Source organism: Gorilla gorilla, chromosome 10 (genome assembly GCF_029281585.2).
Source record: "Gorilla gorilla gorilla isolate KB3781 chromosome 10, NHGRI_mGorGor1-v2.1_pri, whole genome shotgun sequence".
Classification (NCBI taxonomy): Eukaryota; Metazoa; Chordata; class Mammalia; order Primates; family Hominidae; genus Gorilla; species Gorilla gorilla.
In genome coordinates, this window is record NC_073234.2 from 147,540,317 (window position 1) to 147,564,839 (window position 24,523).

Below are 24,523 nucleotides of genomic sequence, written 5' to 3' on the forward strand. Positions count from 1 at the left end.
AGAAAAATCACTTTTCGATTCAAATGTTGGTTAGTGGATTGTATAAGGAACTTGACTTTTATTAACTTGCTATTAACCCTATTCAAAAAATATACTTTTGGAACAGCTTACACCAATTGAAAAATATGCTTTAAATTACCTGGAATTATTCCATACTTCCATTGAGCAAGAAAAAGAGAGAAACGGTGAGGTAAGAGAATCAACTTTTGGTCAGTGAAAAAAAATTTGCAGTATTTTCAGAGTTAAGTTTGATTTGAAGTAAATGTGACTTCGTTAAATTAAAGTCACAAAAGCCAAAACCCACAAGTTTGGAAACGAACTTAAAATGAAGAGAGTCTCGAGAAGCCCGTAGGGACTGTGGAGCTTGTTCACCCCCGTGTAGGGACCATGGGGCTTGTTCTCCCCGCGTAGGGACCGTGGAGCTTGTTCTACCCCCGTAGGGACCGTGGGGCTTGTTCTGCCCTCGATGTCTTTGATCGGATTTGCAGCAGGCTGCTGCTTGTGGGCGTGATGCATTGTGGAGCAGTGTGTGTAGAGAACACGTGGCTCTGAGACAACAGGGAGACCTGGAGCAGGGACTCGGGGGCTGCTCTGAGCTGCACTCCTGATCCTGAAAGTTCTTGCTGCTCTCCCCGTCAGGACGCAGTGATGACTGCAGTGAGGGCATGGGAGTTCTGGAACCTGAAGACCCTGCAGGAGAGGGAGGCCCGGCTGCGGCTGGAGCAGGAGGAGGCGGAGCTCCTGACCTACACGCGAGAGGATGCCTACAGCATGGTACCCGGCCCGGGGCCCTCCTGCCCTCTTGCCCCACTGCTGAGGGGCACTTGTTCAGCCATGTTTGGCTTGTTCAAAGTCTGTGTACATTGACATGAGAAAATGCCTAGGAATTTTGACTTCTCATATCAAAACAACCTCACTTATGTTCTAAAAACACAATTTTCTTAAAAATTGACACTTGGAGATTGTCAGTTAGATATTGACCAGCTCTGATTAAAACATTTATAAGTCTTATAAATAGTCATGTTGATCAGAACTTATTTGGAAGACTTAATGAGTATGAAGGTACATGATTTGTGGCTTAAAACATGACACTGAGACTTGGTGGAAGTCAGAGCTTGCCGTGTTCCCTACAGGAGTATGTCTACGAAGATGTCGATGGGCAGACAGAAGTCATGCCGGTGAGTGCTGCCCTCTCCCTTTGTGTCTGTGTGGGCAGCTTCCTGCGAGTTCCACATCTCATGGGCCTTCCCTTCTCCATGCAGCTCTGGACCCCGCCCACCCCGCCGCAGGACGACAGCGACATCTACCTCGACTCGGTCATGTGTCTCATGTATGAAGCCACTCCCATCCCAGAGGCTAAGCTGCCCCCTGTGTACGTGAGGAAGGAGCGGAAGCGACACAAAACAGACCCCTCAGGTGCGCATCCCGAGGGCGTCACATGACCTGGGGGGGGCCCTGGCCTGCAGAATCCCTGCATGTCAGCCACTTTCTGCTGTCTGCCTGTCTGCTGTCTGCCTGTCTGCTGCAAGGCTAGCGATCACACGCCCGTCCGCTGCCTCTCAGGCCATGTGCACAGGTTTTGTTGTTTCCAGTGAGGAAACCTTCGTGTTTCATTCTAATTGACTGTGAAGGCCCGAAAGCAGGTCTGTCTTTGGCAGGTGCTTTCTGTGGCCTCTGCCCAGGCACCTCCAGACTTGCCTGACCGGTTTCCTTTGTCTTTTGCTTGCCCGTGTGGAATCTCCTGGTTTACTCTCTTGCTGAAGACTGCCTCTCTGTTCAGCTGCAGGCAGGAAGAAGAAGCAGCGTCACGGGGAGGCGGTCGTCCCTCCTCGGTCCCTGTTTGACCGCACAACACCAGGCCTTCTGAAAATTCGCAGAGAGGGCAAGGAGCAGAAGAAGAATATCCTGCTGAAGCAGCAGGTGCCGTTCGCCAAGCCCCTGCCAACTTTTGCCAAACCCACAGCCGAGCCTGGTCAAGACAACCCTGAGTGGCTCATCAGTGAGGACTGGGCGCTGCTGCAGGTAGGTGGGCGTGGTCTTTGTGCCAGCGGTCATGTGCGGTCATTTTTCTTCCACACGTCCGTGCATCCAGCTCACTGTGATCACTTTGCGGGGAGTCTTTGGCAAGAGGGAAGACCTTCTGACTTAGAGTGTATTCACCTGTTTTACCTGAAATCTCCTTCTCTAGGCTGTAAAGCAGTTACTGGAGCTGCCTTTGAACCTCACAATCGTGTCACCTGCTCACACACCTAATTGGGATCTTGTCAGTGACGTTGTTAACTCCTGTAGCCGAATCTACCGCTCTTCCAAACAGTGCCGGAATCGCTACGAGAATGTCATCATTCCACGAGAGGAGGGGAAGGTAAGCACGGTCTCGTTTGTCCTCCGAGGAGAACACAGGCAGGTGTGGTGGCCGTGGCCTGCAGTTTCAGCTCCAGTCCTGCTCTTCACTGACTGGGCTCCTTCATCCCTGTGAGTCTGCGGTGAAGTCCATCTCCTTGGGCTCCTGGTGGACCCAGCGAGGTCAGGTGTCTGCACTGTGCCTCGCCTATGGCATGAGCAGTGATGGAGGAGTTCACGTTGTGCTTGTTGGGATCATGCTTGGTGTTGGCAGCAGGCCTCATACCTGATGTTTTATCTGATACCAACATTTGCACTGCCATTGTCATTTCTAAGATAATGAGGGTGTCATCTGAATACTTGGCCATATATATATACATTTTCAAGAAAGTTTTGGATGAATGAAAAGACCTCTCGCTGGGTTTTGATCATGGCGTACTTAAATGAGGGTGTCATCCAAACACTTGGTCATATATAGATAGACATTTTCAAGAAGGTTTTGGGTGAATGAAAAGATAAGTTGATAAGCTGTCTCGCTTTGTTTTGATCATGGCGTACTTAAAGAAAAGTCTGTTACTGGTACCTCTGCTATTCTGGTACCGAAAGACTGGCTGGCTGCAATGGTTTGACAAGCATAATATTCTCTGTTTCAGGGTTAACTATAAGTATTGCAAATGTTTATTTACATATAGTGTAGTCAAATCATTGGTCTTTCATGTAAGAAGTCAGCTGTGTGGTTTGTAGCTTGACCCCCGAAGAGTCCAGGCGGCTGGTCAGTAACATACAGGCATGCATGCGGCGTGCCTTCCCTCGAGCTGAGTCATCCCTCTCTGTTCTGCATCTGGCTTTCTTCAGGCAGCTCTTTCTTGCTGCTTGCCTGCCTTTCTCGCCTCAGGACAGCATCCAGAGCCCCCACACCAGCAGCGTCTGCATGCTCTGCTGTGCCCACGTTGCCAGTGTCCACACCCATTGGGAGATGTGCTGCCTGACTTCCAGGGGCACGTGCCATGCTGGCGTGTGGGGACCACCGCCTTTCAGTTCACCTCATGGAGCCCATCCAAACAGGAGCTGTGGGCACATCTTGCATGGAACAGGGTGGGACACATATAGTAGAGGCAGGCATCCAGTACTTTTATTATATTTACTTTTGTTCCTAATTTGTGAGAATTACATTTTCTCCGTAGTAGCCAGATCCATCCTCAGGATGCGAACATCACACTTAATTTATTTCTGTACCCACTCTTTCAGTCATCTGTCTTTTCATTTTTCTAAAAACACTTGTCTCAAAGCATTTGTTTGTTTTTTTGTTAAACGTAGAAAAGCAAGTTTTCTTCGTAATACCACTTTGTGGTCCCTTCACCAATAAGACTTCCTGGAATCTTGCATTAATTAGGTTTTCTGTGTTTTGGAAGCATTTATAATAATAGCCATTACCTTATTATGGAAAAAAAGTAAAGCTAAAATATTGTATCGGGGGGAACCTGCCCCCGATAGTCACGTAGGTTCTTTTCTATTTTCCCTAAGTGTTGGCCGGTCTGAGAAGTAAAGGGAAAGAGTACAAAAAAGAGAAATTTTAAAGCTGGGTGTCTGGGGGAGACATCACATGTCGGCAGGTTCCGTGATGCCCCCTGACCAGTAAAACCAGCAAGCTTTTATGAGTGATTTCAAAAGGGGAGGGAGTGTATGAATAGGGTGTGGGTCACAGAGATCACATGCTTCACAAGGTAATAGAATATCACAAGGTAAATGGAGGCAGGGCAAGATCACAGGACTACAGGACCAGGGCGAAATTAAAAGTGTTAATGAAGTTTCGGGCAGGCACTGTCATTGATAACATCAGGAAACAGGGTTTGCGAGCAGACAACCAGTCTGACCAAAATTTATTAAGCAGGAATTTCCTCATCCTGATAAGCCTGGGAGGGCTACAGGAGACTGGGGCTTATTTCATCCCTACAGCTGCGACCGTAAAAGACAGCTGCACCAAAAGCGGCCATTTCAGAGGCCTACCCTCAGGGACGCATTTTCTTTCTCAGGATGTTCCTTGCTGAGTAAAAGAATTCAATGAATTCAGCAATATTTCTCCCATTTGCTTTTGAAAGAAGAGAAATATGGCTCTGTTCCGCCTGGCTCACCGGCAGTCAGAGTTTAAGGTTATCTCTCTTGTTCCCTGAACATTGCTGTTATCCTGTTCTTTTTTCGAGGTGCCCAGATTTCATATTGTTCAAACACACATGCTCTACAAACAATTTGTGCAGTTAACGCAATCATCACAGGGTCCTGAGGCGACATACATCCTCCTCAGCTTACGAAGATGATGGGATTAAGAGATTAAAGACAGGCCTAGGAAATCACAAAGGTATTGACTGGGGAAGTGATAAGTGTCCATGAAATCTTCACAATTTATGTTCAGAGATTGCAGCAAAGACAGGCGTAAGAAATTATAAAAAATATTAATTTGGGGAACTAATAAATGTCCATGAAATCTTCACAGTCCACGTTCTTCTGCCATGGCTTCGGCCAGTCCCTCTGTTCGGGGTCCCTGACTTCCTGCAACAATATTGTCTTCTTTTATAGCTGATTTATGAAGCTAATCCAAAGAAAAAGGCAAAAATATTTGTAAAGTTTGAGAGTGATGTTCTTTTTTTTTTTAGATGGGAATTTCACTGTTGTCACCTAGGCTGGAGTGCAGTGGCACGATCTCGGCTCACTGCAACCTCTGCCTCTCAGGTTCAAGTGATTCTCCTGCCTCAGCCTCCCGAGTAGCTGGGATTACAGGTGCATGCCACCATGCCCGGCTAATTTTTGTATTTTTAGTAGAGGCGTGTCCTCTACTGCTAGAGGAATGCCCTAAATTTCACCAGGTTGGCCAGGCTAGTCTCGATCTCCTGACCTCAGGTAATCTACCCACCTCGGCCTCCCAAAGTGTTGGGATTACAGGCATGAACCACCACCCCTGGCTGTGGGTGATGTTCTGAATAAGTTGGAGCACTTTGTTAAGAGCCTGTGCACAGAAGCATAGAGTAAGATTCAGTCTTAACCTGTATTTTAGGAATCAACAGAAACCTGAGACCTAGAATTTTCTCCAGGGCCTCTCATTCTGTACGTAGAGGACATGCCTCTTTGCATTAGAGGACCCCATGGTGACTTGCCGAGCCCCTTAAAGGACATCCTGAGCCTCCATGACCCTCACTCCCTGTGGAAGCCCATGATAGTGACAGTGGTCGGATGTGTGCCTGAGTGGGACAGCCCCACCTCTCAAAGCCTGCGGAGGCTCCAGCAAGCCATGCGGGGCAGGGCATTCGTGCCTGGTTAGAGCCCGCATAGGAGTTCCGTTACCAGACACACGGTCTTTCCATCTCTGACTTGGCTCAGTTGAGCCATCCAGTGTCATGTGTGATAGGCCTGGTATTATTACTCTTATGCACCCCTTCTCCCTTCTTCCCTTTGCTTACTCTTAGGATAATAGGTAGGAGGAGAATGCTTCCCTGTATGGTACAGTGTTCCGGAAGCAGACTGCTGTGGCCTTGCATGTTGGTTTCTAGTTCTGGTTGTCCTTGGTGTTGCCTTCAGAATTTAAGGCATTCTTCTAGCAGTGGAGGACGTGTGTGCACACAGACATGTATACATGTACCTGCACAGACACACCCGTACCTGGACCTGTGCTGCTGTGTCATGTGAGAGTCTTGGTTTTCGCCTTGGCACACTCTCTTTGACCAGAGTTTAGAGGAGCATGGGGGAAGAGCCCTGGGTGAGGAAGGAAGTGCTTGAGTCCTGGTCTTGACTTGTCACTACCTCTGTGACCTTGCACAGACAGCATTCCTGGGACAGCTGTTCACTTCACAGGATAAGGAGTTGCTTTAAAATTCTGCAGGATTCTAAGATGTCTTGGGAGCACATAGCCCACGATTGAGTGGCCTATTGTTTAGCTGTGCGATTTATGAAGGAAAGACTGCCAGCCATAAGCACTGCTAGAGACCCCAAGAATGTACTTTGAGACACCATTGGGCATGTGCCAGCCTCACTGTCCACCGTGGGCAGATGACAGTGTTGTCCATGGCAGTCTGTGCTGCCCCTTGGTGTTAGCGGGTGAAGGCTCACAGCCCGCTCCACACAGTCACCTGCCATGTGACCTTGGGCACTTTGCACACCTGTTTTGTCCCCTCTCCCTCTTTGGGTGATTATGGGGCTTACGTGAGAGAACACCTGGAAAGGGTTAGCGTGGACTGGAGAGTGTCACAGCAGTCGGCCGCGACAGCCACTTAATGCCGCTACTGTTGGGTTATGCCTGAACTTGGAAAGAAGGCCCAGGAAAAGGAAGTTTGTGTTCAGCCATGGGGAGTTTAGCCTCAGATTCCCACCCAGTGAGCCCTGTGTCCCACGCAGCCGTCTGTCCATGCTGCCTAATTCGGATGCACTCTCGTCAATTTCGTTGCAGAGTAAAAACAACCGTCCTCTCCGTACGAGCCAGATCTATGCCCAGGATGAGAATGCCACACACACCCAGCTGTACACGAGCCACTTTGACTTAATGAAAATGACTGCTGGCAAGAGGAGCCCCCCAATCAAACCTCTGTATGTTTCCTGAGTGCTCATTTTATGTTAATTATGACTGAGTAGATTGCGTGAAGCTTGGTTTTGATGTGTTTTTAACATACCCTTCTTCAGATATTTCCTTTATTTAATAATTGCTGTCTCACTGTCTATACTTCAGGCTTGGCATGAATCCCTTTCAGAAGAACCCCAAGCACGCGTCTGTGTTGGCAGAAAGGTATTTCTCTATTCGTGACACATTTGTTACTGTTTGGAAGGATTTCATTCCAGTGTCATCTAAGTTCAGTGAGTTCAGCAAATCGTTGTGCACTTAGCGTGTTCAGGCATCAGCTGGACGTGGCAGTGAGCAGAACCTGCAGGAGAGAGGTGCTTTTCCTGCCGTGGGCTGGGGTATGCATGGGACGGCCCTGCCCTGTCTCTGTGTTACAGGGATTGTCCTTGCTGGCCCTCAGTGGGGAAAGATGCTGACAGATGTGATGAGTGTGTCAGGGCCATGTGGCCAACCACAAGGGGCTTTCTTCCTCGCACCCCACCTCTCAGGCACTGATTTTGTTCGCCATATCTTAAGAACACACCACATTTAGGGGTGTGTGTACTTGCCCTGAAGTTATACAGGGGAAAAGAGAAATGGATGAATGGATGGGTACAGAAGTGGGTAGATGCAAGAAAGTAAATGGGGTAATGGATGGTGGAACCCCAGTGTGGAACCTTACTGCCAGGCACATGGGTGTCTGCAGCGTTTCTGACTGTTGGACTCTTTCCATAAAATGTTGGAAAGGAGGTCTGCTGGGATGAAATGATGTGCATCTGGTTTAGGGTCCAACCCTACAGGGTCGGTGGGTTTCTCCCCGTGTGCGGAGACGAGAGAGCGTAGAAATAAAGACATAAGACAAAGAGATAAAAGACAGCTGGGCCTGGGGGACCACTACTACCAAGACATGGAGACCAGTAGTGGCCCCGAATGCCAGGCTGCACTGATATTTATTGGATACAAGACACAGGGGCAGGACAAGGAGTGTGAGCCATCTCCAGTGATAGGTAAGGCCACATGGATCACGTGTCCACTGGACAGGGGGCCCTTCCCTGCCTGGCAGCTGAGGCAGAGAGAGAGAGGAGGAGAGAAACATCTTACATTATTATTTCTGCTTATTGGAGACTTTTAGTACTTTCACTAATTTGCTGCTGCTAACTAAATGGCAGAGCCAGGTGTACAAGATGGAACATGAAGGCGGACTAGGAGTGTGACCACTGAAGCACAGCATCACAGGGAGACGGTTAGGCCTCCGGATAACTGTGCGTGGGCCTGACTGATGTCAGGCCCTCCACAAGAGGTGGAGGAGTAGAGTCTTCTCTAAACTCCCCTGGGGAAAGGGAGACTCCCTTTCCCGGTCCACTAAGTAGTGGGTGTTTTTCCTTGACACTAACGCTACTGCTAGACCACGGTCCGCTTGGCAGTGGGTGTCTTCCCAGACGCTGGCGTTACCACTAGACCCAGGAGCCCTCTGGTGGCCCTGTCCGGGCATAACAGAAGGCTCGCACGCTTGTCGTCTTGTCACTTCTCACTGTGTCCCCTCAGCTCCTATCTCTGTATGGCCTGGCTTTTCCTAGGTTATGATTATAGAGCGAGGATTATTATAATATTGGAATAAAGAGTAATTGCTACCAACTAATGATTAATGATATTCATAGATAATCATATCTAAGATCTATATCTGCTATAACTATTCTTGTTTTATATTTTATTACACTGGAACAGCTCGTGTCCTTGGTCTCTTGCCTCGGCACCTGGGTGGCTTGCCGCCCACAGTTGTCACACAGTGGCGGAGTTGGGAGGCTTCCTCGTTCTGTGGCCCCCTTTCCGCACAGTAGTGGAGTGATCCTTGTCAGAAGGAGTTGGCTCAGGGCCCATCTCCGCAAACCCCCAGGACTCCCTACTGCCCACGCTCTGAGTCGCCTGGCCCTGGCTTTCAGCCCCTTGGTGCTCCCTGAGCGTGCTGGCAGCCGCGCCCCAGCCCTTCACTTAACTGCCCTCGTGAGATGTTTTCAGAGCGCACTGTTGAGAATTGCAGCCCTGCCCTGCTGTTTTCTTCCATAGCAGCCAGTACGTCTTCAGACCCACTGCACATTTTACCTGTTTGTTGTCTGATGTGAGTGCTGTGATCGCTGGGACTCTAGTGTCTGGGAGCACAGACCCGTCATTTGATTGATGTTGTCGATTAAATGAGTTAATTCACCCTACTAATATTTATGGACCTTGGACCTGCTGCGGGCCTGCGCGGCGTGGAGCCTGGGCATTCTCGGGGGAGCGAGACAGGCACAGTCCCGCCCTCCATTTACCTCCCTGGAGATGAACTCGAGGGCGTCCTCACAGAAGGAACAGACGGAGATTTTCCCCAGTACAGTGCAGACACATGAGGCGGGCTGTGCGTTTGGGGGCTGCCACAAGTACGCTGGGGACGTATTCGGAGATACTTTTCCTGGAGAGTGCGAGAGCTCAGCCTCAAGGAAGAGGACTCAGCGCCAGGCTGAGGACGAGGTCCGGGTGGCTCGATCTCCTGCAGGGCACATTGGGCACCTTGCTTTACGCCCTCGTCTCTTGGGCTGGAGCTGCCCCAGCACTTGGCAGCATGGTGTTTCTAGGGTACGTGGTACTTGTCTATCTTAAAACTTGCCTGTATGTTTTTAACCTTTGCGTCTGTCTTTCAGTGGAATCAACTATGACAAGCCGCTGCCTCCCATCCAGGTGGCATCTCTCCGTGCAGAGCGAATCGCAAAAGAGAAAAAGGTCAGCGCCCTGGGCCCTTCTGCTTGAGTGGGAAAATGTGGTGACTGTGACTTCATCCAGGGGGTGTGCAGGCCGGGTCTGCCCCTCCAGTGGCTCCTCTTCCTTCCTGGCCCCTCAGGCTCTGGCTGATCAGCAGAAGGCACAGCAGCCGGCCGTGGCCCAGCCGCCCCCGCCCCAGCCGCAGCCCCCACCACCCCCGCAGCAGCCACCGCCACCGCTGCCACAACCACAGGCAGCGGGCAGCCAGCCGCCAGCAGGGCCACCAGCTGTCCAGCCCCAACCCCAGCCACAGCCCCAGACCCAGCCGCAGCCTGTGCAGGCCCCAGCGAAGGCGCAGCCCGCAATCACGACGGGGGGCAGTGCAGCCGTGCTGGTGAGCAGGGGCCTCCTCCTGGGCTTCCCCTCCCCGGGAAGTCACCCACACCTGCGCTTGATTCAAGTGCTGTCTGTTGAAACGAAGACTTGTTGCCAGTTCTAGCACATTTCCAGCTTGTAGACCTTCCTCTGAAGAAATGGGAAAAGGCTTAGTCTCACCCCAGAGGAATTGTGTGTTTTCACCCGGATTCTGCCATTTCTCTCCTCCAGGGCTTTTGTGGGCTTAGTGGCTTTATTGGATTTGGCAGGTAGAGGCAGCTCCTTTTAGTGGAGGTGGCTGGGAAGTTTGTAATTGCCTGGGTTTTGTAAAACATACCTGTGAAGCATTCACTTCTTGACTTCCTACACACTTAGAGAGCAGGTACTGTCTGTGTCGGCGTCTCAAAGCATGCCCATGTGTGCTCACACACACACATCAGTCTTTAATGCCTGTTGTAGAAAAGCTGTAAAGCACACAAGAAGCATTGTGAAAAGAAAGGCAGGGTGCGGAACTGCGGACTGTGGCCGTGCACACCACGCTCTGGTGTATCTCTGTACTGTGTGCGTCCGTGTGCCACACAGACGCTGAAATCATATGCGCAGAATCACACCTGCAGAGAATAGGAGCTGTGCTAAATTGGGGAAACCCACACTTTGGACTACCAGGCAGGCATAAAAATATTTTTGTTACATAGAACCATTTCCTGCAGTAGTTTTTAGAAAATTGTTTGCTGTAGTGGAATTTTTATATGTACTCAGGCAACTTCATTCCTCATTTATTCAAAAGAGATCTTTGTGAATACTTACTTGGTGCAAGGTGGGCAAGATGGGCAGTGCCCACATTCTGGAGCCACGTCCTACAGGGGAGGGAGGCAGCCAAAGGGATCATTTTAAATGCTGGCGGGAGGAGTCAGGGTGGCACAATGCAGGACTGGCTTGTTAGGAAACACCTTTCTGAGGACTTGGCATTTGAGCTAAGGCCTGAATGACAAGGAGTTGGTCATAAGAAGAACAAAAACAGCAAGTACAGAGGCCCTGAGCTTGGCTGATATGGGGGCCAGAAAGGTCAGTGTGGCTGGACTCAGGTGGTGAGGGACAGAGGGTGGATGAATGGAGTGGAGGGACGGAGGAGTGGAGGGACAGTGGGATGGAGGGTCCCTGGGGTGGAGGGACAATGGGATAGGGGTGGAGGGACAGCAGGTAGACAGAGGGTGGGGGCACCGCCGGGTGGAATGAGCTGGGGAGGATGGGACGGGTGGCTGTGTGAATGTCGTGGAGTTTGGATTTGATTCTGAATGAAGTGGAAGCCTTTGGAGAGTTTATGCAGGGAGAGCCTGACATGAAATTCAAATCTTTGGAGGGTTTATGCAGGGGAGAGCCTGACGTGAAATTCAAATGGATTTTTTTTTTTTTAAATAGGCAGGAACCATTAAAACATCAGTTACTGGGACGAGCATGCCCACTGGTAAGACAAATACAGAGATGCTGAAATGTGGACCCCATTTCTCCTGGCGCTGTTGCCTTATGCCTGCCTGTCTCCGCAGGCGCCGTGAGTGGAAATGTGATCGTGAACACCATCGCAGGGGTCCCAGCTGCCACCTTCCAGTCCATCAACAAGCGCCTGGCGTCGCCAGTGGCTCCTGGGGCCTTGACTGTGAGTTGCGCTTCACCTGGGTTGTGCACTTTGACTGCATTCTGCCAAAATTATTTGCTTGTCTGTTAATTCTTCTTCTTCTTTTTAAGTATTCCATTGGTGAAAAACTGTCTAGTTTGAATTTCATAAAATAAGTAGCTGATGAGTATGTTGATTTCAGAAACATTCAGCTGTTTAGGGGATGGTTTCCATTCTGTATGAGGGATGAAAATGAGGTGGGGTGTGTGTGTGTGTGTGTGTGTGTGGTGTAGGGGTATGTGTGTGAGGTGTAGGGGGGCATGTGTGAAGTGTAGGGGGGTGTGTGTGAAGTGTAGGGGGGTGTGTGTGAAGTGTAGGGGCTGTGTGTGTGAGGTGTAGGGCTGTGTGTGTGTGTGTGAAGTGTAGGAGGGTGTGTGTGTGTGTGAACTGTCCCCTCCCCGTAGGATGATTTTAGATAGGAGGTAGGCGGGATGTGAGGGTCCGCTGCTGATTCTGTTGCTGCAGGTGCCCCCCATGTGCTTGTCACTGTGCCCATGTGGGGAAGCTAAGAGATGACAGCCCTCTTGGGGGCGTAGTTTTGGGGGAGGGGACACGGCATCACACGAGGGCATGGCTGGGTGTGTGCAAGGAGCAGGCGGGCATGGGAGGAGCGGGCAGTTTCTACGGAACGTGGAGACCCCAGGTGTGGGAAGCGGTGGGTGCAGCCCACCCAGGTGGAGAGGAGGCGCCTAGGCAAAGGTGCAGAGCCATGTGGCGCCCTGGGACCACCTGCTTCTCTTGGGTGTTTCCTCATCAGAACCAAACACAAGTGAGAATAAGGAGCTCAGATTTGTATCTCAATTTTCCAAACAGTTCACAGACCCAGGGGCAACATACCCTGAATGAGAAGAAACGATGCTTCAAAGTCAGTGCTTTGGCAAGTAGAATGTAGTCTCTCTTGGGTTTTGAAAAGCATCTTTCCTGTGAAGATGTCGTTGCTGTAGTAGCCTAGATGATGGAGCATTGGCAGGATAGATGTGTAGATAATGGAATTGGATAGAGAGTCCAGAAATAGACCCCTCCCCAACACACACACGCACACACACACACACACACATTTTCAGTTGACCTCAGTAAAAGTGCCAAGGGAATTCAGTGGTGAACAGACTGTCTTGTCAGCAAACGGTGCTGTAACAGTTGGGCAGCCATGTGCAAAACAATGAGCCTTGGCCCGTAACTCACACGGAATATGAAAGGCACTCCAGGTGGATCACAGGCCTGCATGTAAAAGCAAAAACTACACTGTAAGCCAAAACAGTAGCATTTTTAGGAGAAAATCTGTGCTACTTTGGTTTAGGCAGAGATTTCTTAGGATACCAGAAGCCTGTGAATCATGAAGAAAAATTAATACGTTAGGCTTCATCAAAATTAAGGACTTCTGCTCCTTGAGAAATAGTAAGAAAACGAAAAGTATAGACTGGGAGAAAATATAAAGATTCTCCAACTCAATAGTAAGAAAACAAGCAACTGTATAAAATGGGCAGAAGATGGAGCAGTCACTTCACCAGGAAGCTAGAAGAATAACAGATAAATACCTGAAAAGGTGTGCAGTGCCATGAGTCATCAGGGGAATGCAGATTTTTACAACCACAGTGATACACCACAATGTGCCTGGGAGAGTGGCTTCAGAAACAGAAGGCTGGCGGTCATGGAAGCAGCAAGGGACCCTCTCACAAGGTTGTGGGAATGCAGAGTCCACAGTCGCTTCCTAAAACAGTTTCTTATAAAACCAAGCCTACTTTTACCATGCAGCTTCGCAGTTCTGCTGCTAGGTACTTCCCCAAGAGAAGTGCAAACGCCAGAACAAGAACCCTCAACACCAATGTTTATAGTGGCTTTATTCAGGATTGCTGGAAAAGAAAACAGCCTAAATGCCCTTCAGCTGTTGCATGGGCTGATAAGCCATGGTACATTCATACAGCCCAGTCCTACCAAGCAATACAAAAGAATGAACGCCTGAGACATGCATCTCCATGGAGGACTCTCAGATGCATTTTGCAGCTAAGTGAACAGTTTCAGAAAACTTCATATGCTGTATGACTCCGTTTCAATAACAGAAAACAGATGAATGATTGCCAGGTGCGGGAGGGGCTCCACTACGGAGAGGAATTCGAGAACGTTGGGAGTGGTGGGGTCATGGCAGTAGCTACGTGATGATAATGTGTCCGTCAGAATTCATAGAACCATATATTGTACTCTGTAAATTACCCTTCAATAAATCCCCCTAAAACACTCTTAAGCAGTAGAATATATATACACACAGTTTTTCTAGTATGTGACTTTAAGATTATTTCACTTTCTGCTTGGCAGTAAACAACTTCAGGCTCTGTCACTGCAGTAGATAGCAGAAGCTGTTAGGCCTGAGGCGTTTGGAACATCCCGTATGACCAATACCACTGTTTCTATGAGGGTACCAAGCCAGAATCACTGCATTTAGCGTTTTATTTTGAAAAAGACCTGTTCTTTGTGGTATTTTAAAATGTAAAGCATTTCATTCACGACATATTTTTGAGTGGCTCTTAATGGACAAGACATTCTTCCTGGCACTGTGGGCCCAAGACACAGTGTGCTTTCATGGGGGCCTTGTAGTGCTGTGGCTGGAACATGAGAGAGGTGCAGATAGCAGTGGTGGACATGTGTGATTGTACTCGGGGGACTCAGAGAAGGCTTTCAGGAGAAAGTGATGTTGGGCTTCAGGAGGACAGAAAGTACGTCATCCACAGAACTGGCCCTTCTGAATGCAGGGCCAGTCGTGTGAGCGGAGGGTCTGAGGGGAAGGGAATGGCGTGCATGGAGAATGGCGTGTTGTTCTGTTTGAATGGAACACAAAAGATATTAACAGAGAAACAGTGGTTCCCTGCCTTTAAAAAGTTTTTATTGAGTGGCTTCTGTGTGCTTGGCACTTTGTAATATTGAGGCTAGATTGTACTGGGCTTTGGATATTGGGCTACAGACTATGGATTTTTTTTTTTTTTTTTTTTGAGACAGAGTCTCTCCCTGTCACCCAGGCTAAAGTGCAGTGGTGCAATCTCGGCTCACTGCAACCTCTGCCTCCTGGGTTCAGGTGATTCTGCCTCAGCCTCCCGAGTAGCTGGGATTACAGGTGCCCGCCACCGTACCTGGCTAATTTTTGTATTTTTGGTAGAGACGGGGTCTCACCATCTTGGCCTGGCTGGTCTTGAACTCCTGACCTCGTGATCCACCCACCTCAGCCTCCCAAAGTGCTGGGGTTACAGGCATGAGCCACCACGCCCGGCCTAGACTATGGATTTTATTCACCAGGCAGTGGGGAGCCCTTAACGGTCTTAGAGCAGAGAGAAGTTCTAGGAAAATTAACGTGATCCTACATATGTAGAATTGATTAGAGTAGAAGAGGCTAAGGAGAAAAATGATTTCTTCCTTTTTTTTTTTTTTTTTTGCGACAGCATCTTGCTGTTGCTCTGGCTGGAGTGCAGGGGTGCAGTCACACTCACACTCACACTCACAGGCTGAAGCAATCCTCCCACCTCAGCTTCCTGAATAGTTGGGATGCGAAAACTGTTTAAGGAGTCCAGAAAAGGATGACTTCTGTTTCTGGTAACAAGATGAGTTAAGTTATTTTTATACTACCTCTTAATGAAAAGAACGGAAGTTATTGGATACAAATTTTTAAAGCTTCAAGGAATTGACAAGAATATTAATTATCAGGCCCAAATCTAAGGGAGGGAAGAAACTCAGAGAGAGAAACAGGATTCACTGAAGTCATGTTTGCCTTGAAAATAAATTTCAGCTTGTGGAATGAGGTAACTCGAATTCAAGTCCAAGGCTGGGCCAAGGTGGAGAATCTAAAAAGGAAACTATTGATACACCGAGGTAGGGCCCCAGGTGGCTAACCCTTTAGAGCGGGAGTGAACCAGAAGCAGAATCCATCTGCCCTTGGCCTTCAGGGGTCAAAAGAAGAGTTGCCCTTGGATTGAGCAGTGGAGCACGGTGGGGACGGCCCCCGAGAGGTTGAAACCACAGGGTAGTTTGCAGCTCAAGTCGATATTACCTTAAAAGTATCTCCCGCACTCCCTCACATCAAGTGAAGTCTACCTGCTTCAGTGGGCATGTTCCTGGGCAGCTGACCTGGAGCAAATGCAGATTCTCTCTGGAGGATTATGCTTTCTTGACTTCTGAGAATCTCCACAAATAGTTTTCTAGTATAATACAGTACAATACAATAGAATACAAAATAACTAAACAGAAAAGAGAAGGCATTATGAGTGAGAATCAGCGGAATGACAGACACTGGATAGGCCTGTAAAGATGTGCGATATTGGGATTATCAGGTTTAGATTTTAAAGGTTAGGTTTTCAGGCTGGGCGCGGTAATCACGCCTGTAATCCCAGCATCTTGGGAGGCCGAGGCGGGCGGATCACGAGGTCAGGAGATAGAGACCATTCTGGCTAACACGGTGAAACCCCGTCTCTACAGAAAATACAAAAAAAAAATCAGCCAGGTGTGGTGGCACGCGTGTGTAGTCCCAGCTACTCGGGAGGCTGAGGCAGGAGAATTGCTTGAACCCGGGAGGTGGAGGTTGCAGTGAGCCAAGATCACACCATTGCTCTCCAGCCTGGGTGACAGAGCGAGACTCCGTTAAAAAAAAAAAAAAGTTATGCTTTCTATTTTAAGGAAATAGAAGGTTGAGAGTATCTGAATATCTGTAAGCAGGAAACTATGTTTAGAAAGAATATAGAGAACTTTTAGAAAAGTCTGATTACCAAAATTGGGGGAAACAACCCAAACTTAAGAATGGGCTTAATATCACACAATTGAGGAGAAAATGAGGGAAGTGGAGGCAAAAATCAGAAGACATCCTACACACAACATGGGATGACAAGATGACACATGGAGGACATGGTGACAGGGCCTGATAGGTGGTCACTGACTATCAGACAGAAAATTGAGCAGAGTCAATATTTGAAGACGGAATAGTTTTTGAGAACTTACTAATGACACTGATGCGTATATGTAGGAAGTCTAATCCCAGTCAAGGATGAGAAAAAGGAACCACGTCTGCATAATGCTAGTGACCAAGAGGTCTTTCAAGCAGCCATTGGAAAAGACAGATTGCCTTCAGAGGTGGAGCGGCTCACTTGTCAGCAGCAGCAGTGAGGCCGGGAGCCAGCGGGGGTCGTTGTCGTGCCAGGGAAAGAAAGTTGCTGCCAGCCTAGGGCTCTGCATCTCTTGGAGATATCTTAAAGAACAAGGGAGGCCGGGTGTGGTGGCTCACACCTATAATCCCAGCACTTTGGGAGGCCGAGGCGGGCGGATCTCCTGAGGTCGGGAGTTCCAGACCAGCCTGACCAACATGGAGAAACCCCATCTCTACTAAAAGTACAAAATTAGCTGGGCGTGGTGGCACATGCCTGTAATGCCAGCTAATCGGGAGGCTGAGGCAGGAGAATTGCTTGAACCTGGGAGGCAGAGGTTGCGGTGAGCCAAGATTGCGCCATTGCAGTGCAGCCTGGGCAACGAGAGCAAGACTCCGTCTCAAAAAAAAAAAAAAAACAAAAAACAAAACAAAAAAGGGCAAAATAAAGACATTTTCAACTTTGGACCTTCACTGAATGATATGCTTTAAGCAGAAGAAAGGTGTTCCCAGCTGGAAGTGGTAACAAGGTAGACTCGTGGATGAACGCAGGAGCTCACTGGGGTTAGAAAGAGGAAATAAATACACAGGACAATAACATGCAAGCTGGGGAAGGGGCAGAGGGGCTGAAATGTGCACAGATCTCGTTACTGTTTAGGAAGAGCTTGGAGTATTTAGACTTTGGCAAGCATCCGTGGTAATTCCAGACCAGCCACCAGAAGAATGAGAGCAGAGCGAGTTGCTCCTAACTGTGGCAGGGACATTGGTGAGGAAAGAGTCATCTGAGAGGAGGCAAGGAAGGAGATGAAAAGAAACATACAGCAGCTGGGTGGAATGGAAAACATGGAGTAACACGCTAGATTTCCATCCAAATGCGTAAGCAATGAGACATAAAAGGATCAAGAGAAACTAAAAATACACTGCACTTCGGAACCAAGGGAGCTGGCAGAGGTCAGCTGGAGGGACACTGCAGAGGTGGCATGATTGCGTTTGCCTTCCAGTTTATGGTGGGACAAGGAAGGGCGATGGGGCAAGGTGGGATAGGGTGAGGGGACCACTCTGGCTGCCACTTCTGCCTGCGGGCCAGAGCGGACTGCAGGGCACAGTGAGGATGCTCTGAATTTTAGGCAAGATGAAGGTAAGATGCCACAAGACCCCAAGCACATGGTGAGACACTCAGGGCTGTAGTTTCAGCACAGATGGCGACAGTGGTAGAGAGCCAGGACTGTGGGCTGTGTGTTTGTGGGTAGCATGGGTGCCTCAAGGACAGTCGTTACGTTCCTGGGGACCAAGAGGTCTTTGTGCGGAGAGGGAGGGACAGGACGGCCTTTCCAGCGTGTGCACGGGCATGCCGCCATCTGAAGCGTGTTTCTGTGGGTGAGGTGATCCGCTGTGAGAAACCATTGCTCAGGGCACTTGCTTGTGAATTTACACATGAAATCAGCAGTTTTCAAAAGACTGAACTCTAGCATGTGTTTCACTTGTTTCGCCTCTGAAGTTGGGTGCTCTTGTCTTCCCTGCTCTGAGTGTGAACAGCCCTGAGTGCTGTGTGAAATATTTGATGAGGTCCTCTGTTTGCCTTTTCTAGACGCCGGGAGGCTCTGCTCCCGCCCAGGTGGTGCACACCCAGCCCCCGCCACGGGCAGTCGGCTCCCCAGCCACGGCGACCCCTGACCTGGTGTCCATGGCAACGACTCAGGGTGTTCGAGCGGTCACTTCTGTGACAGCCTCGGCCGTGGTCACTACCAACCTGACCCCAGTGCAGACCCCGGCGCGGTCTTTGGTGCCCCAAGTGTCCCAAGGTAAAGCCAGGCTGGGAGCTTTCTCTGCCACACGTCTGCTCTGGCGCGTGTGAGGGCTCAGCTGCTGCTTGCTGTCTGAGAATGAGGATCTGAAGGTGGGCGAGTATCCCTGTCCAGACCTAATGAGCAAACCTCTTCATAGCCACAGGAGTTCAGCTCCCTGGAAAAACCATCACACCTGCACATTTCCAGCTTCTCAGGCAGCAGCAGCAGCAGCAGCAGCAGCAGCAACAACAACAACAGCAGCAGCAGCAGCAGCAGCAGCAGCAGCAGCAGCAGCAGACGACGACGACGACCTCTCAGGTGCAAGTTCCACAGATCCAGGGCCAGGCCCAGTCCCCAGCACAGATCAAAGCTGTGGGCAAGCTGACGCCGGTGAGCATTTCCCAGAGGACCATGAACGTGTGCGTCTTGCGGTCAGTCAGCCCAGCGTCTGTGAGACGGTGCCTGCTTGCATGGTGCAGTCCAGAGTGTATTTTGCAAACGTCTAGCACTGCCTTTATGTAGGACGCGTGCTTCGTTTTATTGGTCTAAAATTTCCCATGTCATAACACTTTGATCATGCCTTAGAGAAGTATCTTACAGCTTATTCAGAGCACTTTGGAGACATTAACACCCAGCGTGCAAATGCGTCTTCTTGCTTAGGCATCTTGTGCCTTGTGTTCAGCATCAGTCTCTAGACCCGCTTGGTGCGGTTCTGGACCAGAGAAAGTGCTGGTGAGAAGATATTCCTCAGCAGTGTTGGGAGGGCAGGCGATGGACCCTGGGTTTGTTTCAATGTGGTTCACGTGCGGTACTGTTTCTCAAAGGTGGTCATTGGAGTACTGATGTACCTGATTTTTGCTAACCTCTGTACCAGCTTTGCTGTTCTTTATGTAAATATATTCATTTTCAAAGGAAATGTTGGGCCGGACGCAGTGGCTCACGCCTATAATCCCAGCACTTTGGGAGGCCAAGGTGGGCAGATCATTTAAGGTCAGGAGTTCGAGACCAGCCTGGTCAACATGGCGAATCCCCGACTCTACTAGAAATACAAAAATTAGCCGGACGTGGTGGCGGGTGCCTGTAATCCCAGCTGAGGCCCAAGAATCGCTTGAACCTGGAAGGCAGAGGTTGCAGTGAGCCAAGATTGTGCCACTGCACTCCAGCTTGGGCCACAGAACAAGACTCTGTCTCAAAGGAAAAAAAAAGGAAATGTTATGTCCTACCATAAATGAAAAATCATTAATACTTGTCATAGAAAGTAACCAGAGACACATACGGAATAAAGACAAGACAATATTTTGAAGTTTCAGCTCACTGTTGGGCCTGCCGGAGTGCTTGAGTCTGGGCCTCTCCGTGGTCTGGAAGGGAGGAAGTGGGCTGCAGGAGACGCACACTCAGCTGAGGGCCCCTCCTGGGGCTGTCGGGAGGGCTGTCGGTGGAATTTAGACATTGAGCTTATCCTGTTCCTGTCACACCAGCCATCCCTCGAGGGCTGCATGGCCATATGTGGCTGTGGCTACCACCCTGGGCAGCCCCCGCCTAGCCAACTTGTATCCTGCAGGATGTGCCACTGGACAGCGCTAAATTAGAATGCTGTGCCCAAGAGTCCCGGGCCCAGCAGAGGCAACTGTCATCAGGCACTGATGACCCCCCTGGCCCACAGCCACACAGGTGCCTTGTCACCTGCCCCGGTTCAACCACTGATGACCCCCCGGCCCACAGCCACACAGGTGCCTTGTCACCTGCCCCAGTTCAACCACTGATGACCCCCCGGCCCACAGCCACACAGGAGCCTTGTCACCTGCCCCGGTTCAACCACTGAGACACGAGTGCTGTCAACATCAAGGCTGCCACCCAGCCTTGGCTGCCAGGAGCTCTGTGTGCCAGCTGTTTGCCTGTCTCCTTCGTTCCTCACTCTGCCCTCTCCCAAATCCATTTCAAAACCAGTTCACTTCTAGCATTTCAAAAGAGACTTGATAGTCATGATCAACTCAGTATAGGTTTTCTTAAAAATTTTTTTCTTAAAATGTTTTTTGAACTTAAAAACAAATAAGTTTGGTTGGTGCTACAGATTTAAATCGACTTGTTTGTGAGGATAATAGAATTCTTTTTGCTATGAACTTATCAGTCAGAATCCGTGTTTGTAGTTTTCACCGACGAATGCTCATGTTTAATAAATGAACACCTGGAAGATACTGGGCAGCCCATGGAAGGCCGTCTGGATGCTGCACGGTAGCAGGTGTCTGCTTTGGTATTTAATGGGCAGTAGAGGGGTGGCTTAGGAACAAGATGTCTACTTAAAGAGTGGAGCACAGTTAATGTTGAAGAGAAGATACTTTGCTTGTATTTTAGGAACACCTCATCAAAATGCAGAAGCAGAAACTGCAGATGCCCCCGCAGCCCCCACCGCCACAGGCCCAGTCTGCACCCCCGCAGCCAACAGCCCAAGTGCAAGTGCAGGCCTCGCAGCCGCCGCAGCAGCAGAGCCCCCAGCTCACGACGGTCACGGCCCCAAGGCCTGGTGCCCTGCTGACGGGCACCACCGTGGCCAACCTCCAGGTGGCCCGGCTCGTAAGTGTTTCTGTTTGTTTTCCAAAAGCAGCATCTTTTTATGTTTTAACACAGCTGTTGCGCTTGCTCAGGTGCATGTCACGTGTTACAGGAGTGAGTGTGAGACGGAATCTTTTCCCCGAGAACTTAGTACCCCTTGGACAGAGGACGGGACTCACCACTTGTGGAACATTAACACAGCAGCAGCTCCCAGAGCCCATCCAGGCATCACCAAGCTTCTCAGGGCTTGAATTGAGGGGGGTGGAGAGTGAGCGAGGTGAGATGCAGCCTGCGTGGCTTCCCTGTGCTGCTGAGGGAGCCTGCAGGGACCAAGGCCTGTGTGGCTGGAGCAGAGGGTGCTGTGCATGTAAGCCATAGGCATGGGCAGGTGGCGGTCTCTGAAGCTGCTCTCAGGTGACCGCTGTAGGCAGGGAGAGCATTTGGAGATTTCAGAAGGGACTAGCATCAGGTGCAAGTGCTGTCTGGGAAGACTGGCTCTCAGCAGGTGCCAGCGTCCCGGGGCAGGCAGCGTCACTGCACCATGACTAGAACTCAGCTAGGGGTACTGGTGACAGCTGCCCTGTTGGAGGCTCACCCTGAGCTAGACTTTGCCCTTCGTTCTCTTGTGTCTTTCACCTGGCCCAGCGCTCATGGACTGCCCCAGGCAGGGATAAGGGTCTTACTATTAATTCCATTTTACAGGTTAAGAAACTGAGGCACATGGGCTAAGTTCCCACCCAAATCCCACAACCAATCAACTGCAACTCAAGCTAGGATTTGGGGACCCAGGTGCTCAGGCTCAGCTGTGTGGGTGCTGGACCCCCACTTTGGGTCTTCCCTGGGAGGGGCTAGCCCTCCACAGCAGAGTGAGTAGAAGTGGATGAAAAACTACAAAAGGGTGCTTGGTTTCATTCATGTTCACAAAAATGCAAATTCACTGAGAAGGGTGGTAACACCTAGTGGTAGCCAGGGTACCGGGGTCTTGTTGGACAGGAATCAGTGGCCTCTTTTTGGAGAGGATTTTGGTAATTAAGCTACAAGAATGTGCATGCTTATTTAACTAAACACCCCCTCATGTCCTGGAGAAATAACTGAACATTTACAAAGTGATGAATATACAAGCTTGTTTGCTTCATGAGTGTTAGAGGAAATTAAATGTCCATTATTAAGAATTTCATTAAGTAAATTATGTATCATCCAAACAATGGAATATTAAGCAATTTTGAAAGTGGTTTTTTGTAAAGAGAAGAGAAACAGATTTCAAAATATTTATAATTCATGTCATTTTTGCACACTTTCACGGTGAGCCACACAGATATGAACAGTGGCTGAAGGCTAAATACCAGTTTTAATATTCAGATGTGAGTAGTTCGAGGAGAGTGGGTAATTTTTACTTTGTATTTTTTTATGTAATCTTAGTCTCTATACATACAAAAATGGAAGTACTTCCATTTACCATTTTTTAAATGATAACTTAAGAGAAAATGCGGGACGGGAGGCTGAGGCAGTCATTTTGAAGTGAGGGACAGGCTGATGTCGAGTGGTCGCTGAAGGAACAGGAAGTGAAAAGGCTTCTGTGGGAAACGGGACAGGATGCGGTTACTGGTTCAGGAGATGGAGGGAAGTGAAGGTGATGTCCCGTGAGATCACTGACATCTGAACGCAGCAGCATGTGTGATGAGCCTGCAGGTCTTGCGGGAGCTTCAGAAGCGCGGGCTGACCTGTGACTTGACATTTCCTTGCGGCATGCAGATCTCTCAGTTTTCCTTTCCTGTTGGGCTACTTTAAACTTTGTTGATCTTTGTAAATTTTCTCGTGGCATGACCTCTTGTGGAGAAGTATTTGGAAAGACATACCATGTCCTGAATTTCTCTGGACTCTCCCATTATTTCTACTGTTTAGACCCGGGTTCCCACTTCTCAGCTGCAGGCGCAAGGGCAGATGCAGACCCAGGCACCCCAGCCAGCCCAGGTGGCCTTGGCGAAGCCTCCGGTGGTGTCCGTCCCGGCAGCTGTGGTCTCCTCACCGGGAGTCACCACCCTGCCCATGAACGTCGCGGGGATCAGCGTGGCGATCGGTCAGCCACAGAAGGCAGCAGGTGCCCACCCCAGCACACCCTCCCGTCCTGGGCTTGAGCCTGGTTTCACAGGCCTCTCTGGTGGCAGTGGTCGCCAGCGACCTGTGTTCTTTCCTCACACCTACCCACTTGAGCGTGCTATCACGTGTTCTAGCACAAACGTGCCTTGGCGCTTTCCAGGCGCAAGGCTGGGTCCTCAGTTGAACTGTTAACATTCTGAAATTTCCGTCTTAATTTAAGTGTAATTTGTGAACCCAGAAACATTTTAATGTAGTTAAGGGATGGCTTACTTGTCTCCATAGAGTTTCATAGTTTGTTATTTTCTGTAGAGGTGAGTCAGTTGGAACAGAGCTTGGCGTGAGCCTCAAGCTCTTTTCCCAATGTGCTGACTAAGGGGCTTTTGCTGCCTGCAGGACAGACCGTGGTGGCCCAGCCCGTGCACATGCAGCAGCTGCTGAAGCTGAAGCAGCAGGCCGTCCAGCAGCAGAAGGCCATCCAGCCCCAGGCTGCACAGGGCCCGGCAGCCGTCCAGCAGAAGGTACTGGGGCTAGGGGGTTCTCACTTCTGGGTCTATGCCAAGCCAAAGCTGGCTGCTGGAGGAGAGGGTCCTAAGCAGACAAAGCCCCATGTGGCGGCCCAGGCTTTTCAGAGGGTGGCTTCAAGGGCTGGAGGTGCTAGTGTGGTCATCCCTGTTGGTTTTTCCTTCCTTTAAAAGGTGAATGCTGTGTGTGATGTGACAAGTGAGGCTGAGGTCTTGGCAGGGGGATGGAGGGGGGATAGTCTGTGAGGATGGCTGGGTGCCAGGTAAGAAGCCTGCATGGCATTGGGACAGACACAGGGGGTGCAATTGCATGATGGGGGCCAGTGGGCTCAGGGAAGCAGACGCAGCTCACACCACAGGACCCGCCTGGACTCCTACTGGAGGACAGGGATGCCGTACAGTCTAGACCCCAGACAGAGAATGTGGCCTCTGTGCATGTTGGTGGTGAAAGGGGAGATATACACGCCAGGGCCCGACGTGGATGGGGGCACAGCAGGGCACTGGGCTCCAAGGGCGTCTACAGGCTCAGCCAGCTCCCTGAGATGATACCTGTGCCTCTCAGCAGCCAGTGCTGTGTTGAAGGACGTGAGGGGGACACGGTGGTGAGACAGCTCTGCCTCCAAGGACTTCTGCTTGTGGTGGCTCATCGGTGGCACCCAGCCCAAGTCCCGGGCTTCGGATGGCTGGTGTGGGCCCTCAGACCCCACGTTCTGTTGGCACTGCTCTCTGGCTAGAGCTAGAAGGCGGGCTCTG

At 50.0% G+C, this 24,523-nt stretch overlaps 1 protein-coding gene across 18 annotated transcripts in view; it reads left to right on the forward strand.

Moving 5' to 3' along the window:
• EP400 (E1A binding protein p400) overlaps positions 1-24,523 on the forward strand; it is a 131,753-nt gene that overhangs the window by 95,054 nt on the left and 12,176 nt on the right. For 15 of the 18 annotated variants that reach the window (XM_055357666.2, XM_055357663.2, XM_019038568.4 and 12 more), the window contains 17 exons: positions 107-190; positions 640-774; positions 1,134-1,178; positions 1,263-1,416; positions 1,781-2,022; positions 2,189-2,362; positions 6,776-6,912; positions 7,052-7,108; positions 9,598-9,676; positions 9,795-10,049; positions 11,450-11,495; positions 11,575-11,684; positions 18,404-18,617; positions 18,760-18,992; positions 20,955-21,173; positions 23,055-23,250; positions 23,643-23,767. In XM_055357666.2, the coding sequence (XP_055213641.1) occupies positions 107-190; positions 640-774; positions 1,134-1,178; positions 1,263-1,416; positions 1,781-2,022; positions 2,189-2,362; positions 6,776-6,912; positions 7,052-7,108; positions 9,598-9,676; positions 9,795-10,049; positions 11,450-11,495; positions 11,575-11,684; positions 18,404-18,617; positions 18,760-18,992; positions 20,955-21,173; positions 23,055-23,250; positions 23,643-23,767 (2,505 nt within the window). The remainder of the gene's footprint in view (positions 1-106; positions 191-639; positions 775-1,133; positions 1,179-1,262; positions 1,417-1,780; positions 2,023-2,188; positions 2,363-6,775; positions 6,913-7,051; positions 7,109-9,597; positions 9,677-9,794; positions 10,050-11,449; positions 11,496-11,574; positions 11,685-18,403; positions 18,618-18,759; positions 18,993-20,954; positions 21,174-23,054; positions 23,251-23,642; positions 23,768-24,523) is intronic. The other 3 variants (XM_055357660.2, XM_063694502.1, XM_055357672.2) reach the window with 2 other exon arrangements.